Raw genomic sequence first — 16,706 nt, 5'->3', positions numbered from 1 at the left:
CAAATAATGGACACCAAATAAATTATCCTGCGTATATTCCTATACTCCAGTATCTGTTTCAGATGCTTGTATTATCTAATCATTCTAAACAAGGATAGAGGAGGTTCCAAAACTCTCTAAGTTACTCTTTTCTACAACTCTGTCAAGATTTTTATTGTTTTGTTTTGTTTTAATGTCTAATCCAACTCCTTTCTGGTTTCTAACAACCTACATGGAAGAGAAGATAACCTGCTGATGATGAATCCTATGTCAACCCTTCCACACGTTTAAAATTGCTTCTTCCTTTCTTTTAGGCTATATACACCCAGCTTCCTAACAGATGGGGGATTATTTATAAAAACTCTAATCATTTTTATATGCTCTTCTGATCCTTTTCTAAGTTTTCCACTTCACGTTTCAGTTGTGACTTAAAACTAAAGCTGTAGAGTAACAGGTTGACTAGGGCTGTTTAACAAAAAGCATAACTGATTCTTGTTCATTCTCTTTGAAAAATTCATGGCAGTAAGAGAGCTATATTAATCTATTTTCTATCTATCGAGGAGAGCAGAAATATATTTTATAAAGTGATAAGGAGTTATTTATATATTGAGAAACAACCCAGTAGTAAATGAAACTTAATTTTTAAAGAATTTTTATTTGCAAATATATTCTTCTTTATAACAGGCAGTGATAAACAATAATGGTTCAGCCCTAGATCATCATATCTAACAGCACATAGTAGATGTTCAATAAATATTTATTAAATGAATTTACCTTAACCAATAAAGTGTAAGAACAAATTTTTGTTGTTGTTGTTTTTTGTTTTTGTTTTTTGGGGGTTTTTTTTGGCGGTACACGGGCCTCTCACTGTTGTGGCCTCTCCCGTTGCAGAGTACAGGCTCTGGACTTGCAGGCTCAGCAGCCATGGCTCACGGGCCCAGCCGCTCCGCGGCATGTGGGATCTTCCCAGACCGGGGCACGAACGCGTGTCCCCTGCATCGGCAGGCGGACTCTCAACCACTGCGCCATCAGGGAAGCCCAAGAACAAATTTTAATTGTTTTACTGTTATAGATTTAAACCAAAGAAAGTAAAGTCTTGCTTGGTAAAACTTTCTTGAGTTTGTTTAATGATCACATAAAACTAACTACTTTATGAGAATTATGTGAACATTTAATTAAATAAAAATAGGTCTTATTCCTGTTTTAGTTACCATGGGATTCTTTATTGACCAGCAGCAAGCCAATCCTCTTTTTTGCTCCTTAAATCCAAAGTGCCCATAGCCAACAGCCAAAAGGTCCTAAAAAACAGAAAAATTAAAAATAGAGAAGACAGCATAAAAATATCAGCAAATGTATAAAGATGCATATTAATGAACTGTGTTAAAATAGTGATGATATTTCAATTGAGGTTAAAAAATACCAATATACCAACTATTTTCACTCTACATTTCCATCTTCATAAGCAAAATAATAGTAAAAATAACCACATTTCTTAGGCTGAAGAATAAACACACAAAAAAACAATTGCTAAAAAGCTATTTTACATATTGAGATAATCTTCAAAAATTGTATTATTGCATTATAGTGTCTTATGGGTTTTTAATAATGACCTAATAATTTCAAATGTAAAATAAAAGACATCTATTTTTAAAGGGAGGTGCCATGGACTGAATTGTGTCTCCTCCCTTAAAAGTGATATGCTGAAGTCCTAACACCTAATAACATGTGATTATATTTGGAAATAGGGCACTTAGGAGGTTATTAAGGTTAAATGAAGTCATAAGGGTGGGGTCCTAATCTGATAGGATTGGGTTCCTTACAAAAAGAGGAAGAGACACAAGAGCTCTTTCTCTCCACCATGCAAGGATACAGCCAAGCCAGGAAGAAAGCCTTCCCCTGCAACCAAATTCATCTGGCACCTTTATCCTGGGCTTCCCAGCCTCCAGAACTGTAATAAATAAATTTCTGTTGTATAAGCCATCCAGTCTATGGTATTTTCTTATGGCAGCTCGAGCTGATTATAATATAGCAGGTCATTTCCAGAAGTGCTTATACAGATGACCCTTGAACAACACAGGTTTGAACTGTGCAGGTCCACTTATACATGGATTCTTTTAAATAAATACATTGAAATTTTTTTAGAGATTTGAGATAATTTGAAAATTTCACAAACTGCATAACCTAGAAATATCAAAAAAATTAAGATTTGTCATGAATGCATAAAATATATGTAGATAGTAGTCTATCCTCATATAGGCATAAGTGATATTCAGTATAAAATTAATAATATGTGAGCTTTCTTACTGTTTTATAGCTTTGCTTTCAAAGAACTACATTACCATACAGTATGCCTCTCTCTCATAATTGGAGAAACTGCATATCAGCCTATCATCACAGATAAGTAGGTTTTTTTTTTTAATGTAACAGTGTTTCCAATATTGTATTATGAATATGACTGTAATACTGTATGTCATAAAAACTTTATAATAATTCACTCATTAGTTTATAGGCTAGGCTATACTGAAGCAATCATATCAATTACACTAGGCTACCATAAAGCAATCATATTGCTGCTTCTTCATTATCAATGCATAAATCATTATACCTGTAAATAAATATGAATTTATTTTTCACATGATATTTTCATTTTTGATGTCTGGCGTTAGTAATACATGTAACATCAACAGTGTTTTGTATCATATAAGACAGTATTGATGCAGGTACTGACAGAGTATTCATCTGTTAAACAGATGACATAAGCTTAACGGTATTGATAAATACAGTACTATAAATGTATTTTCTCTGATGATTTCCTTAATAACATTTTCTTTTCTCTAGCTTACTTTATTGTAAGAATACAGTATATAATACATATCACACACAAGATATGTGTTAATTGACTATGTTATTGGCAAGGCTTCCAGTCAACTACTATAGGCATTAGTAGTTAAGTTTTGGGGGAGTCAAAAGTTATACTTGGATTTTCATTTGCATGGGGGGTTGGCATCCCAACCCCCTTGTTGTTCAAGATCAACTGTATAAGGATGTATGGACAAAAGTTTAATGATCGACCACACCCTGTCTCTTCTCTGTAATCAGAAATATTACAAACACAGTCCTGTCACCACCTTACCTTCAAGCCAACATCGTGTCTCCACAATTCCCTCTGCCTTAAAATACTCTTCACCACTACCCTTTTTATCTTGACATTGACAAACTCCTATTCATCTCTTCTAGACTCAGCATAGGCGTCACTTCCTCTAAGAAGCATTCACAAGCCTCTCTTATATGTTCCCACAGCATTATTTATTTTCTTTATTAAAGCACATAGGAAAGTATTATATGGTCAGTATCTATGTGTGACTAAATTACTACTATATCTCCAGCGCTTTAACAGAGTTCCTGGCACAGAGTTAATGTTCAATAAATATTTGTAGAATGAATTAATAAATATGATAGATGGCACCCGTCATATATTTTTTAGCTTCATTCAAAATTAATCTTATTCTCAATAGCAATAATAATGTTTAAATGCTAGTATATCCAGTTTCTTAAAATGATTCATCTGTCCTTATTACATGGTTATTATTGATTTATTAAATTTCACTTATCTACAAGATGTTCCCAAATAGTTTTATAAAGACAAATCCATACTAAAAGTATTCTATTTTATTCAAAAATAATATATATAATTTAAGAATTGTGTAATTTAGGTTTCAACAAAAATGATTTTTTTAGGTTTTTTTAGCATTAATTTTTTTATTGAGGTATAATTGACATACATTATATTAGTTTCATGTGTACAACATAATGATTCAATATTTGTATATATTGTGAAATGATCACCACAAAAAGTCTAGTTAATATGCATCACTATACATAGTTACAGAATTTTTTTCTTGTGATGAGAACTTTTAAGATCTACTGTCTTATCAACTCTTAAATATGCAATGCAGTATTATTAACTATAGTCACCATGCTGCACATTACAGCATGAATTATTTATTTTATAACTGGAAGTTTGTACCTTTTGACTCCATTCACCCATTTAATAGCCATAACAACTATCATGCTTGCGCACAGTACCTTATAAGGTGTAGCAATAAAATAATAAGGCTAATTCTTAAAACATGGATAATACAAGACAATTTAAACAAATTAGTTTTGACCATTTTAAAAATACACCAAATATTTATTCCAAAGATACTGCCATTACACAAAAGATTTTGAAATTACTAGTGTAGAATCATGTCTTCAGAATGAGTTTATAAACCACAGGAAAAAATAAGTCTCATTACTCTATAATCATCTCTTTTTGACAAACAAACATACCATTCTCCCACTTGATGATTCATCTAATTCTCCTCAGGATGATTCTTAGCCGTGCAGTAGTTAAAAGCAAGAACTCTGGAGCCAGATGTCTGGGTTTGAATTCTGTTTCACTTACTGGTTATATAACTTTGGGCAAGTTATTTATCCTTTCTGTGCTTCAGTTTCCTCATCAACATAATGAGGAAAATAGTAGAGTTGTGATAATACAAGTAAAACATTTACAATAGTGTCTGGTACATAGTAGGTGCTGTTTTAAGTATTTGCTGCTATTAGTAGTTATAGCATTTTAAGGAATCTCAAAATTATTTTGCACATGTTCAGGGTCACTGGATTAAGTATATACTTCCAAATATGATTACTTTAAAGAGAATACAAATTTGGGCACATGAGTTTGGTACCATGTTAAACTAAATAAATATATACTATCTTCTTGTTCACTTAATATCTCATGTGGATTCAGAGAATGCCATGTCCCAAGTACATCTCCTAAAATAAAAATGGTGACATTTTCATATTAAAGGAGAAAACCATCATTTTGTAACTGTTTGCATTTTCCCCTTTTAAAAACATAAACTTGTTTTTAGAGGAATTTTAAAACTAGGGGTTATGTCCATTTAAAGCCCTTGCCTAATAGCTGAGAAAAAAAAGTTTTTATTAGTACTTGACAAGTGCCCTTAAATGCTAGAGACAGAATTACTAAAATGTTTGATAACTTACTGGATTTTTTTTATTCCAGGCAAGGCTGCTCACATTAAGGCCTTTGGTTAAGTCACAAGAAAAGGACCAAAGTCGTTCCAAATTGGCTGGTATTGTTGATTGTTCTGAACCTACTTCTGTTTCTTCTTCCTCTTCCTTCTTAGCCTCTTCTTTTACCTCTTCAAGTTTTTCACCTACTAAAAAGTCTTCAGGTTCTTCAGGTTCTGGTTCTAAAATTAAGTCAAATTAAAAAGAAGATCATTGTGCTCTATACCTACAGGAATCTACCAAAGTCTCCAAAGGGCATCTCTATCTACCACTGACACTTCAGCCATCATTGGATCTGCTGGGTCATATGGCCCAAGGGACTGGGTACCCTGAATAGCTGCCTGAGCCTGTTACAGAATCTTCTGTCATTCTAGGCCCCACTCAAAGCTATTGGTTTTTCAGACCACTCAGTAAATGGACCAGAGGACTCATCCAAATGAGGAATATGTTGCCTCTAAAATGCAAAGACGTCCACTAGGCATTGTGTCTCTTTTTTTTTTTTTTGGTTGAAGGGGAACCAGATGCAACAATGTATCCTTCACCTTAGAAGGTATATATCTTGACATATTCCATTGCCACTGGACCCTTTGAAATTTCACCGAGGTGGAAGGCCCCTGAAATTTTGTCAGATTTATTTCTCACCCTCTGACATGCAAATGTCTTACCAGCTAAGTCTACTTCCTGTTCACTAGGTCCAATCAGCACAATACCATCAATGTAATGGACCAGTGTGATGTTCTGCTGAAGGGAAAGCTCCCTGCAGACTAAATTATGACATGAAGCAGAACCGTGAAGGTGTACTGCTAACCTGACCAGCTGAAAGCAAATAGCTTCTGGTGGTTTTACCAACAGGTATTGAGGGAAAAAAGCACATTTGTCATATCAATAGCTACACACCAGGTACCACGAGATATGTTAATTTGCTCAGGCAGTGAAACCCTATCTGAAACAACAGCTGCAATTGGAGTCACCACGTGGTTAAGTTTACAACAATCCACTGTTTTTCTCTAGGATCCGTGTGTTTTCTATGTAAGCTAAACAGATGAGTTGAATGGTGAGAGTCAAAAATTCCTGCATATTTCAAGTCCTTGGTGGTAGCATTAATCTCTGAAATCCCTCCAGAAAGGTGGTATTGCTATGATGTACTATTTTCATAGGTATAGGCAGCTCTAGTGGCTTCCACTTCGCCTTTTCCTCCCATATTAGCCCTCACTCCACAGGTCAAGAATCACATGTGGGGATTCTGCCAGTTTCTGAATATTTCTATTTCAAGTATACATTCTGGAACAGGGGAAATAACCACAGGATGATTCAGCGGACCCACTGTGAGATGAAACTGATCTAAAATTCTGTAGATCACCTGACTTTTACAAGTCCTTACTCTGACTTGTAGACCCCAGTGATGTTTTGGGTCTCCCAGAGCTAGTGTGAACTCAGAGCCACTGTTCAGTAATCCCTGAAATTTCTGATTATTTCCTTATCCGCAATGCACAGTCACCCTAGTAAAAGGCTATAGATCCCTATGGGGAAAGCTGGGATAAACACTAACAGTATACATTCTTGGCCGTGTAGCATGATACATTCTCAAAGGGACCCAGTCTCCCCTTTATTCAAGAAGTTCTGGTTCTATAAACTGGCTCAAGAATAGGAATAGGTTAAGGGGATGTGACTTTGTTTTTTAGTGTTTCAAGTTAGAAACACTTGACCTATAACTCTACTGCTTACACAGATTAAGAATTTACAAGAAGTCTGTCTATTATGGGCTGAATCATTTCTCCCCAAAATTCATATATTGAAGCCCTAAGAATGTAGTACCTCAGAATGTAACAGTATTTTGAGACAAGGGCTTTAAAGAGGTGATTAAGGTAAAATTAGGCTATTAGTGTGGGTCCCAATCCAATATGATTGGTATCCTTATAAGAAGAGGAAATTTAGACACATCAAGAGAGACAGGGATGCACACACACAGAGAAAAGACCGTGTAAAGAGGCAGCAAGAGGGTGGCCATCTGCAAGCCAAGGAGAGAGGCCTCAGAGGAAACCAATGTTGCTGGCACCTGGATCTTGGACTTCCTGCCCCCAGAACTGTGAGGAAGTAAATTTCTATTGTTTAAGCCACTCAGTTTGTGGTATTTTGTTATGGCAGTCCTAGCAAACTAATACACCACCTACCAATTTCTCTTCTAAGGACATCATAATCAACTAGCTAGTGCCCTGGGTCTCTGCAAGTCAGACTATTCTCATTACTGCCTTGTCCCCATTATGGTAAACACACCTACATTTCCTCTGGCAATTAAATGCTGCCCTTTAGCCCCCTCACCTTCAGGATCCAATTACTCTTATTGTATTTAAGGCCCCAGTTCAGAGGCAGCAGCTCTCACTATAAATTCTGACCTACAGAAGAGTGACCACAGAGCTCTTCAAGGATGTTGGGGCTCTCCCTCACAAGTTTATTTCTCACAATTGTGGTGAAAGGTATGTTATCTGGACCCTCCTGGAGTGACCAGGCAGGTCATCATGATAAGTCCGCTCTAACGTTAGAACGTCCCTACGCCTTTGGATACCTTTCTTTATAGTATACCAAGACAGTTCTGATACTTCAGCTCCACTTAGTAAAGGCCACATTTTGGTCCATTATCAGCCAACCAAATAAAAAATTCTTAAAGCCATCTCTAATCCTTAAACTACAACACTGTACCCAGAATCTCTGCTCAGCGGAACCATATTAACTTTGACCTGATCTGACTTTATATTCCTTCCATCATTATCCTATACCCTTAATACCCATTTCCACCTATATTCCTCAGATCTCTGCCTGCATAAATTAGCAAACTCAGCAATTGATTCTCCAAGAATTATAACAAACCAAAATATGTATGTACCTAACAACTTCAAAATACATGAAACAAATAAACAACCAAAACCAATAGCTCTGAAAGGAGACATAAATACACAATTATAATTGGAGATTTCAACACTCCTCTCTCAATAACTGGTAGAACAAGTAGGCAGAAAATCAGATGACCTGAACATCACTATCAACCAACTTGACCTAACCAACATTTATAGAACATTCTATTCAAAAACACCAGAATATATGTTCTTCTCAAGTACCATAGCACATTCTTTAAGATGGACCATATTATGGACCATAAAATGACTTTAGACCACAATGGAATTAAATTAGAAATAAGAGAAAGATAGCTAGAAAATTCCAAAATATTTGTATATTAACACATTTATAACAACACATGGGTCAACGAAGTCTCAAGAGAAATTTTAAAATATATTTTAATGAACTGAAAATACAACATATCAAATCTTATGAGTTTCAGCTAAAGCACTGCTTAGAAAGCATAGAGAAAAGAAGAAAGTTAAATTTGTATCTCACATGTGATCCACCCATTCCACTCCTAGGTACTGACCCAAGAAAAATGAATGCAAATGCCCATACAAAGACTTGTATACCAATATTTTTACCAACTTTATTTGTAATGGCCCCAGACTAGAAACAAATATAAATCAACAGGTGAAAGGATAAACATAGTATAGGATATTCATACAATGGAATACTAGTCAGTAATAAAAAAGAGTGAACAACTGATACATGCAACCACATGAGTGAATCTGAAATAATAATTTTGATTTTAATAATTTTGCTGAGGAAGAGAAGCTAGATAAAAAAGAGTACATAATGTACATTTATATAAAATTCTAGAAAATGCAAACTACTAATCTATCTAAGGATATAAAGCAAATCAGTGGCTTCTTAAGGATAGGAGAGGGGCAAAGAGGAACAAGAAGGAAGGATTATAAAAGACATGAAAAAAACATTTGAGATATACATATATATCATTATATATAATTGTATATATTCATTGATTGTGGTGATATATCAAAGCTTTTGAATTGTATGCCTTAAGCATTGGCAGTTTATTGTCACTTATACTTCAATAAAGCTGTTAAAAAATAACAGTGGTATATCACTCTTTAAATGAATCCCAGATAATATAAATACCACAGCATTTTTTAATTGTGAAGAAAATTACAATCATTGACATGCATAGATTTTAGCTGTACAGTTTGATGAGTTTTGATAAATATACACACTGATGTAACCAACAATCCAATCAAGATGCAGAATATATCCATCAACCGAAAAAGTTTCCTCATGCTACTTTCCAGTCAAACCTAATCTACCATAGGCAGGCACTGGTTTAATTTCTAAAACCTTGGAGTAGTTTTGTTGGTTATAGCATATCATGAAAATGGGCCCATTGGTATGCATTCTTTTGTGTCTGAATTCTTTCACTTAACAATGTTTTCGAAATCCATCAAGGTTATTATGTATACAAGTAGTGCACTCAGTTTTATTGCTGAGTAGTGCTCCAGCATTTGTTTAAGCATTGACCTACTGATGGATACCTGGGCTTTTTCCAGTTTGGGGTTATTATGAATAAAGCTGTAATGAGCATTCTTATATAAGTCTTTTTTGTGGACATATTTTTTTCTCTTGGGTAAATATCCAGGAAAAGGATTATTGGGTCATTGGATGGATCTGTGTTTAACATTTTAAGGAACTTCCTAGCAGACATCTGGGTTGTACAATTTTATACTCACACAGCAATATATGAAAAACCCAAGCTGCTCCATGTTTTTGCTAACACTTGGTTTTGTCAGTCTTTTTAATTTCAGCCATTCCGGCTAGTGTATTGATTTTAACTTGCATTTCCTTGATGACTATGTTTAGTACATTTTCAGGTGTCTATTTGTTGGGTGAAGTTCCTGTTCAAACCTTTTGTCTAATTTTTTTAACATCTTTATTAGAGTATAATTGCTTTACAATCTTTTGTCTATTTTTTCATTAGTCTGTTTATCTTCTTTTTATTAGGCTGTAAATAAATGTCCATTACATATTCAAAACTTAAGTCTTTAGTCAGATGTATGTATTGTAAACATATTTTTCTAGTCTGTTGCCTTGCATTTTTTTCCTAACAGTGTTATTCAAAGAGCAGGTGTTAACTATTGCAAAAGTCATATTTTTTTCCTTTATGCCTTGGGATTTTTTGTGTATTAAGTATCTTTTCTTACGCTAAGATCACAAATAATTTTTCTTATATCTTCTTCTAAAACTTTATAGTTTTAATTTTTACATTTAAATCTATGGCCCATTCTGAGTTAATTTATACATATGATATGAGGTGACAGTTGATCTTCATTTTTCTGCCCATATGGATATCCAATTGTTTCAGCACCAATTTTAAAAGATCAGCCTTCCTCTATTGAATCACCTTGGCATGTTTGTTAAAAATCAATTGACCATATAGGTCTGTGTTTATTTCTGGACTCACTACCCTGTTTCAATCATCTATATGTCTATCCTTAGACAAATACCACACTGCCTTGATTACTGTAGCTTTATAGTCACTTGTAATCTGGTGGGGTAAGTCCTTCAACTTTATTCTTCTGTTTCAAAGTTGACTTAGTTATTCTAGGTCCTTTGCTTTGCCATATAAAATATAGAATTATATTGTCAATTAATTATCTTTAAAGAAATTTAAAATGGTGAGAAATGTCTCTTACTTTTACTCACATTTTCAAATTCTAGCATTCTCCATTTCTTTGTTTAGATTCTGGTTTCTATTATTATTTTCCATCAGTCTGAAGAATTTCCTTTAATATTTTTTACAGTGCTGGTCTGCTAGCAATGAATTCTCTCAGTTTTTGTTTGTCTGAACATGTTTTTATTTCACCTTGATTTTTGAAGGATATTTTCTCTACATATAGAATTTTTTAGCACAGTAAAAATGTTATTGCACTGTCTTCTGGCTTCTGTTAAGAAATAAGGGCATTATTAGCTTTCTTCCCTAAATGTAACGTGTTTTTTCTGGCAACTTTTTAACATTCTTTTTTTGATATATTACTTATAATGTGCCTCAATGTGGTTTTCATTGTGTTTCTCTTGCTTGGGTTTCATTGAGCTTCTTATAATTGTTGGTTTAAAGATTTTTTTCAAGTATGGAAAATTTCTAGCTACTCTTTCTTCAAATATTTTTCTGCTTTCCCTCCTCTTTATTCTAGTACTACAATTCCAATTACATGCATATTAAATCACATGATCTTGTGACACAGGTCACTGAGGCTCTTTTTTTTTTTTTTTTTTTTGGCCTTGTTTATCTTTGTACTCCAGTTTGGAATGTTCCTCTTGCTTGTCTTTGAGTTCACTGATCTTCTTCAGTTTTTAGTATTCTGTTAAACCCAAACAGCAAATTTTTCATTTCATGTATTATGTATTTCAGCTCTAGAAGTTCTATTTGGTCCTATATGTAGCTTTCATTACTTTCCTTATTGTATTCTTATTTATTTTAAATCCTTAAGCATATTTTTATAGCTTTTTCTTTAATAAACTTTATTTTTGTAGAGTAGTTTTAGGTTCACAGCAAAATTGAACTCAAAGTGCAGAGTTCCCAAATCCTCACACAGATATACGCACAGCCTCTTCCAGATCAACATCCTGCACCACTAGTACATTTGTTACAATCAGTGAACCCATACTGACAAATCATTATCCCCCAAAGTCCATAGTTTACATTAGGATTCACTCTTGGTGTTGTACATTCTGTGGGTTTGGATGAGTGTACAATGACATGTACCCACCATTATGTATCATGCAGAATAGTTTCATCACTCTAAAAATCTTATGTGCTCTGCTTATTCATTTCTCCCAACCCTCTAATCCCTGGAAACACCGGATTTTTTTTACTGTCTCCATACTTTTTCCCTTTCCAGAATGTCATACAGTTGTAATCAGAGCATGTAGCCTTTTCAGATTGGCTTTTTTCACTTAGTAATACACATTTAGGTTTTCTCCATGTCTGTTCACGGCTCGATAACTAATTTCTTTTTAGTGTTGAATAATATTCTATTGTCTGGATATACTGCAATTTATTCATCCATTCACCTACTGAAGAACATCTTGTTTGCCTTCAAGTTTGGGCTATTATGAATAAAGCTGCTATAAACATCTGCATGCAGATTTCTGTGTGGATATAATTATTCAACTCCTTTGGGTAAATACCAAGGAGTGCAGTTATGGACCATATGGTTACAGCATATTTAGTTTTGTAAGAAACTGCCAAACTATCTTCCAAAGTGGATGAACTATTGTGCATTCCCACCAACACTGAATGAGAATACTTGTTGCTCCACATCTTTGCTAGCATTTGGTAGTATCAATGTTTTGGATTTTAGCTATTCAATAGTTTTGTGGTGGTATCTCATTGATGTTTTAATTGGAAGTTCCTTAATATATAATGTTGAGTATCTTCTTACATGCTTATTTGCCCTCTGTATATCTCTTTGGTGAGGTATCTGTTAAGTCTTTTGCCCATTTTTAAAAATTATGTTGTTTGTTTCCTTATTGTTGAGTTTTAAGAGATATTTTTATATATTGGATGAGTCCTTTACCAGATATGTCTTTTGCAAATATTTTCTCCAGTCTGTGACTTGACTTCTCATTCTATTGACAATGTCTTTCATAGGGAATAAGTTTTTTTGTGTTTTTTTAAATTATTTTTTATTGAAGTATAGTTGCTGTACAATATTATATAAGTTAAATATGTACAATATAGTGATTCATAATTTTTAAAGATTATACTCCATTTACAGTAATTATAAAAATTGGCTATATTCCAATTGTACAATATATTCTTGTAGCTTATTCTATACCTAATAGTTTGTATCTCTTAATCCTCTACACGGCCCCTCCTACGTTCCCTCTCCTCACTGGTAGCCACTAGTTTGTTCTCTATATCTGTAAGTTTGCTTCTTCTTTTGTTATATTCACTAGTTTTTTGTATTTTTAGATTCCACATATAAGTGATACACAGTACATGTCTTTCTCTGTCTGACTTATTTCACTTAGCATAATGCCCTCCAAATCCATCCATTTTGCTGCAAATGGCAAATTTTCATTTTTATTTTTGGCTGAGCAGTATTCTATTGTATATATACACCATATTTTCTTTATCCGTTTATCTGTTGATGGACACTTAGGTTGGTTCCATATCTTGGCAATTGTAAATAATGCTGCTATGAACATTGGGGTACATGTACCTTTTAGAATTAGTGTTTTTGGTTTTTTTGGCTATACATCCAGGAGTGAAATTTCTGGGTCATACAGTATCAATATGGTATAACTTTTTAATTGTAATGAAGTCTGGCTTATCAATTATTTCTTTCAATAGATCATGCCTTTGATGTTAAATCTAAAAAGTCATCATCATACCCAATATCCTCTAGATTTTCTCCTGTGTTGTCTTCTATGAGTTTTATAGTTCTGCATCTTACATTGAGGTTTGTGATCCATTTTGAGTTAATTTTTCTGAAAAGTGTAAGGTCTGTATCTACATTCTTTATTTTTCCCATAAATATTCAGTTGTTCCAGTACCATTTGTTGGAAAGACTATCTTTTCTTTCCATTGTATTGCCTTTCCTCTTTGGTCAAAGATCAGTTGGCTATACTTATGTGTATCTATTCTGGGCTTTCTGTTCTGTTTCATTGATCTGTGTGCCTATTCTTTCACCAATACCACACTGTCTTAACTACTGTACCTTTATGGTAATTCTTGAAGTCAGGTAATTTCCGTCCTCCAACTTTGTTCTTCTCCTTCAATATTGTGTTGGCTATTCTGGGTACAATAGCTTTTTAAAATTCCTTGTCCTGAGTTAGTGTCTCCCTACAATTAGGGCACCTGCTGGCCACTGGTGGGGAACCCTGACACCCAAGGAGATGGGAAGAACCCCCAAGTGAACCGGATCTTCGTTCACTAGCTGGGGGTTTGGCCGGCTCTGCAGCGGGAGCTCCGAGTCTGAACCACTGGACTAACAGAGAACCTCAGACCCCAGGGAATATTCATTGGAGTGAGGTCTCACAGAGGTCCTCATCTCAGCACCAAGACCCAATTCTACCCAACAGCCTACAAACTCCAGAGTTGGAAGCCTCAGGCCAAACAACCAGTAAGACAGGAACACAATCCTACTCATTAAAAAAAAAAAAAATGAGATGGCAGAAAATTATGTCACAGATGAAGCAGCAAGGTAAAAACCTACAAGACCAAAAACTTGAAGAGGAAATAGGCACTCTACCTGAAAAAGAATTCAGAGTAATGATAGTAAAAATGATCCAGAATCTCGGGAAAAAAATGGAGGCACAGATTGAGAAAATACAAGAAATGTTTAACAAAGATCTAGAAGAACTAAAGAACAAACAAACAGAGATGAACAACACAGTAACTGAAATGAAAAATACACTAGAGGGAATCAATAACAGAATAACAGAGGCAGAAGAACGAATAAGTGAGCTGGAAGACAAAATGGTGGAAATAACTGCGGAGGAGCAGAATAACGAAAAGAGAATGAAAAGAATTGAAGACAATCTCAGAGACCACTGGGACAACACTAAACACACCAACATTTGAACTATATGGGTCCCAGAAGAAGAAGAGAAAAAGAAAGGGACTGAGAAAATATTTGAAGACATTATAGTGGAAAACTTCCCTAACATGGGAAAGGAAACAGTCACCCAAGTCCAGGAGTGCAGAGAGTCCCATACATGATAAACCCTAGGAGAAACACACCAAGACACATATTAATCAAACTAACAAAAATTAAACACACAAAAAAAATATTAAAAGCAGCAAGGGAAAAACAAAAAATAACATACAAAGGAATCCCAATAAGATTATCAGCTGATTTTTCAGCAGAAACTCTGAAGGTCAGAAGGGAGTGGCAGGATATACTTAAAGTGATAAAAGAGAAAAACCTACAACCAAGATTACTCTATCCAGCAAGGATCTCATTCAGATACGACAGAGAAATTAAAAGATTTTCAGACAATTGAAAGCTAAGAGAATTCAGGACCACCAAAACAGTTTTACAACAAATGCTGAAGAAACTTCTCTAGGCGGGAAACACAAGAAAAGAAAAAGACGCACAAAAACAAACCCAAAACAATTAAGAAAACTGTAATAGGAACACACATATCGATAATAACCTTGAATGTAAATGGATTAAATGCCCAAACAAAAGACACAGACTGGCTGAATGCATATAAAAACAAGACCCATCTATATGCTGTCTACAAGAGACCCACTTCAGACCTATGGACACATACACACTGAAAGTGAAGGGATGGAAAAAGATATTCCATGCAAATGGAAATCAAAAGAAAGCTGGAGTAGCAATATTCGTATCAGATAAAATAGACTTTAAAATAATGAATGTTACAAGAGATAAGGAGGGACACTACATAATGATCAAAAGATCAATCCAAGAAGAAGATATAACAGTTATAAATGTTTATGCACCCAACATAGGAGCACTTCAATACACAAGGCAAATGCTAACAACCATGAAAGGAGAAATCAACAGTAACACAATAATAGTAAGGGACTTTAACACCCCACTTACACCAATGGACAGATCATCCAAAATGAAAATAAATAAGGAAACACAGCTTTAAATGATACATTAAACAAGATGGACTTAATTGATATTTATAGGACATTCCATCTAAAAACAGCAGAATACACTTTCTTCTCAAGGGTTCATGGAACATTCTCCAGGATAGATCACATCTTGGGTCACAAATCAAGCCTTGGTAAATTTAAGAAAATTGAAATCATATCAAGCATCTTTTCTGACCACAACACTATGAGATTGGAAATAAATTACAGGAAAAAACTGTAAAAAACACAAATACATGGAGGCTAAAGAATACATTACTAAATAACCAAGAGATTGCTGAAGACCTCAAAGATGAAATTAAAAAATACCTAGAAACACATGATAACGATATGAAATGACCCAAAACCTATGGGATGCAGCAAAAACGGTTCTAAGGGGAAAGTTTATAGCAATACAATCCTACCTCAAGAAACAAGAAAAACCACAAATAAACAATCTAACCTTACACCTAAAGCAACTAGAGAAAGAACAAACAAATCCTAAAGTTAGCAGAAGGAAAGAGATCATAAAGATCAGAGCAGAAATAAATGAAATAGAAATGAAGAAAACAATAGCAAAGATCAATAAAACTAAAAGCTGGTTCTTTGAGAAGATAAACAAAATTAATAAACCCTTAGCCAGACTACTCAAGAAAAAAAGGGAGAGGACACAAATCAATAAAATTAGAAATGAAAAAGTAGAAATCACAAGTGACACTGCAGGCATACAAAGGATTATAAGAGACTACGACAGACAACTATATGCCAATAAAATGGACAACCATGCAGAAATGAACAAATTCTTGGAAAGGTACAATTTTCCAAGACTGAACCAGGAAGAATTAGAAAATATAAACAGATTGATCACACGTAATGAAATTGAAACCGTAATTAAAAATCTTTGACAAAAAAAAGTCCAGGACCAGATGGCTTTACAGAAGAATTCTATCACACATCAAGAGAAGAGCTAACAGCAATCCTTCTTAAACTCTTCCAAAAAAAAGCAGAGGGAGAAACACTCCCAAATTCATTCTACAAAGCCACCATCACCCTGACACCAAAATCAGAAAAATATATCACAAAATAAAGAAAATTATAGACCAATATCACTGATGAATGTAGATGTAAAAATCCTCAACAAAAATAC

General features: G+C 34.3%; 1 protein-coding gene across 1 annotated transcript in view; it reads right to left on the bottom strand.

Moving 5' to 3' along the window:
• Positions 1-1,154: 1,154 nt before the first annotated feature.
• The window catches only part of DNAI4 (dynein axonemal intermediate chain 4), a 101,318-nt gene continuing 85,766 nt past the window's right edge, over positions 1,155-16,706 (bottom strand). Inside the window, 2 exon segments of the mRNA XM_030865868.2 lie at positions 1,155-1,277; positions 5,029-5,237. Coding sequence (XP_030721728.2) covers positions 1,155-1,277; positions 5,029-5,237 — 332 coding nt within the window.

The sequence above is a fragment of the Globicephala melas genome, chromosome 1 (assembly GCF_963455315.2).
Source record: "Globicephala melas chromosome 1, mGloMel1.2, whole genome shotgun sequence".
Classification (NCBI taxonomy): domain Eukaryota; kingdom Metazoa; phylum Chordata; class Mammalia; order Artiodactyla; family Delphinidae; genus Globicephala; species Globicephala melas.
This window is presented reverse-complemented; position numbering and strand designations above follow the sequence as displayed.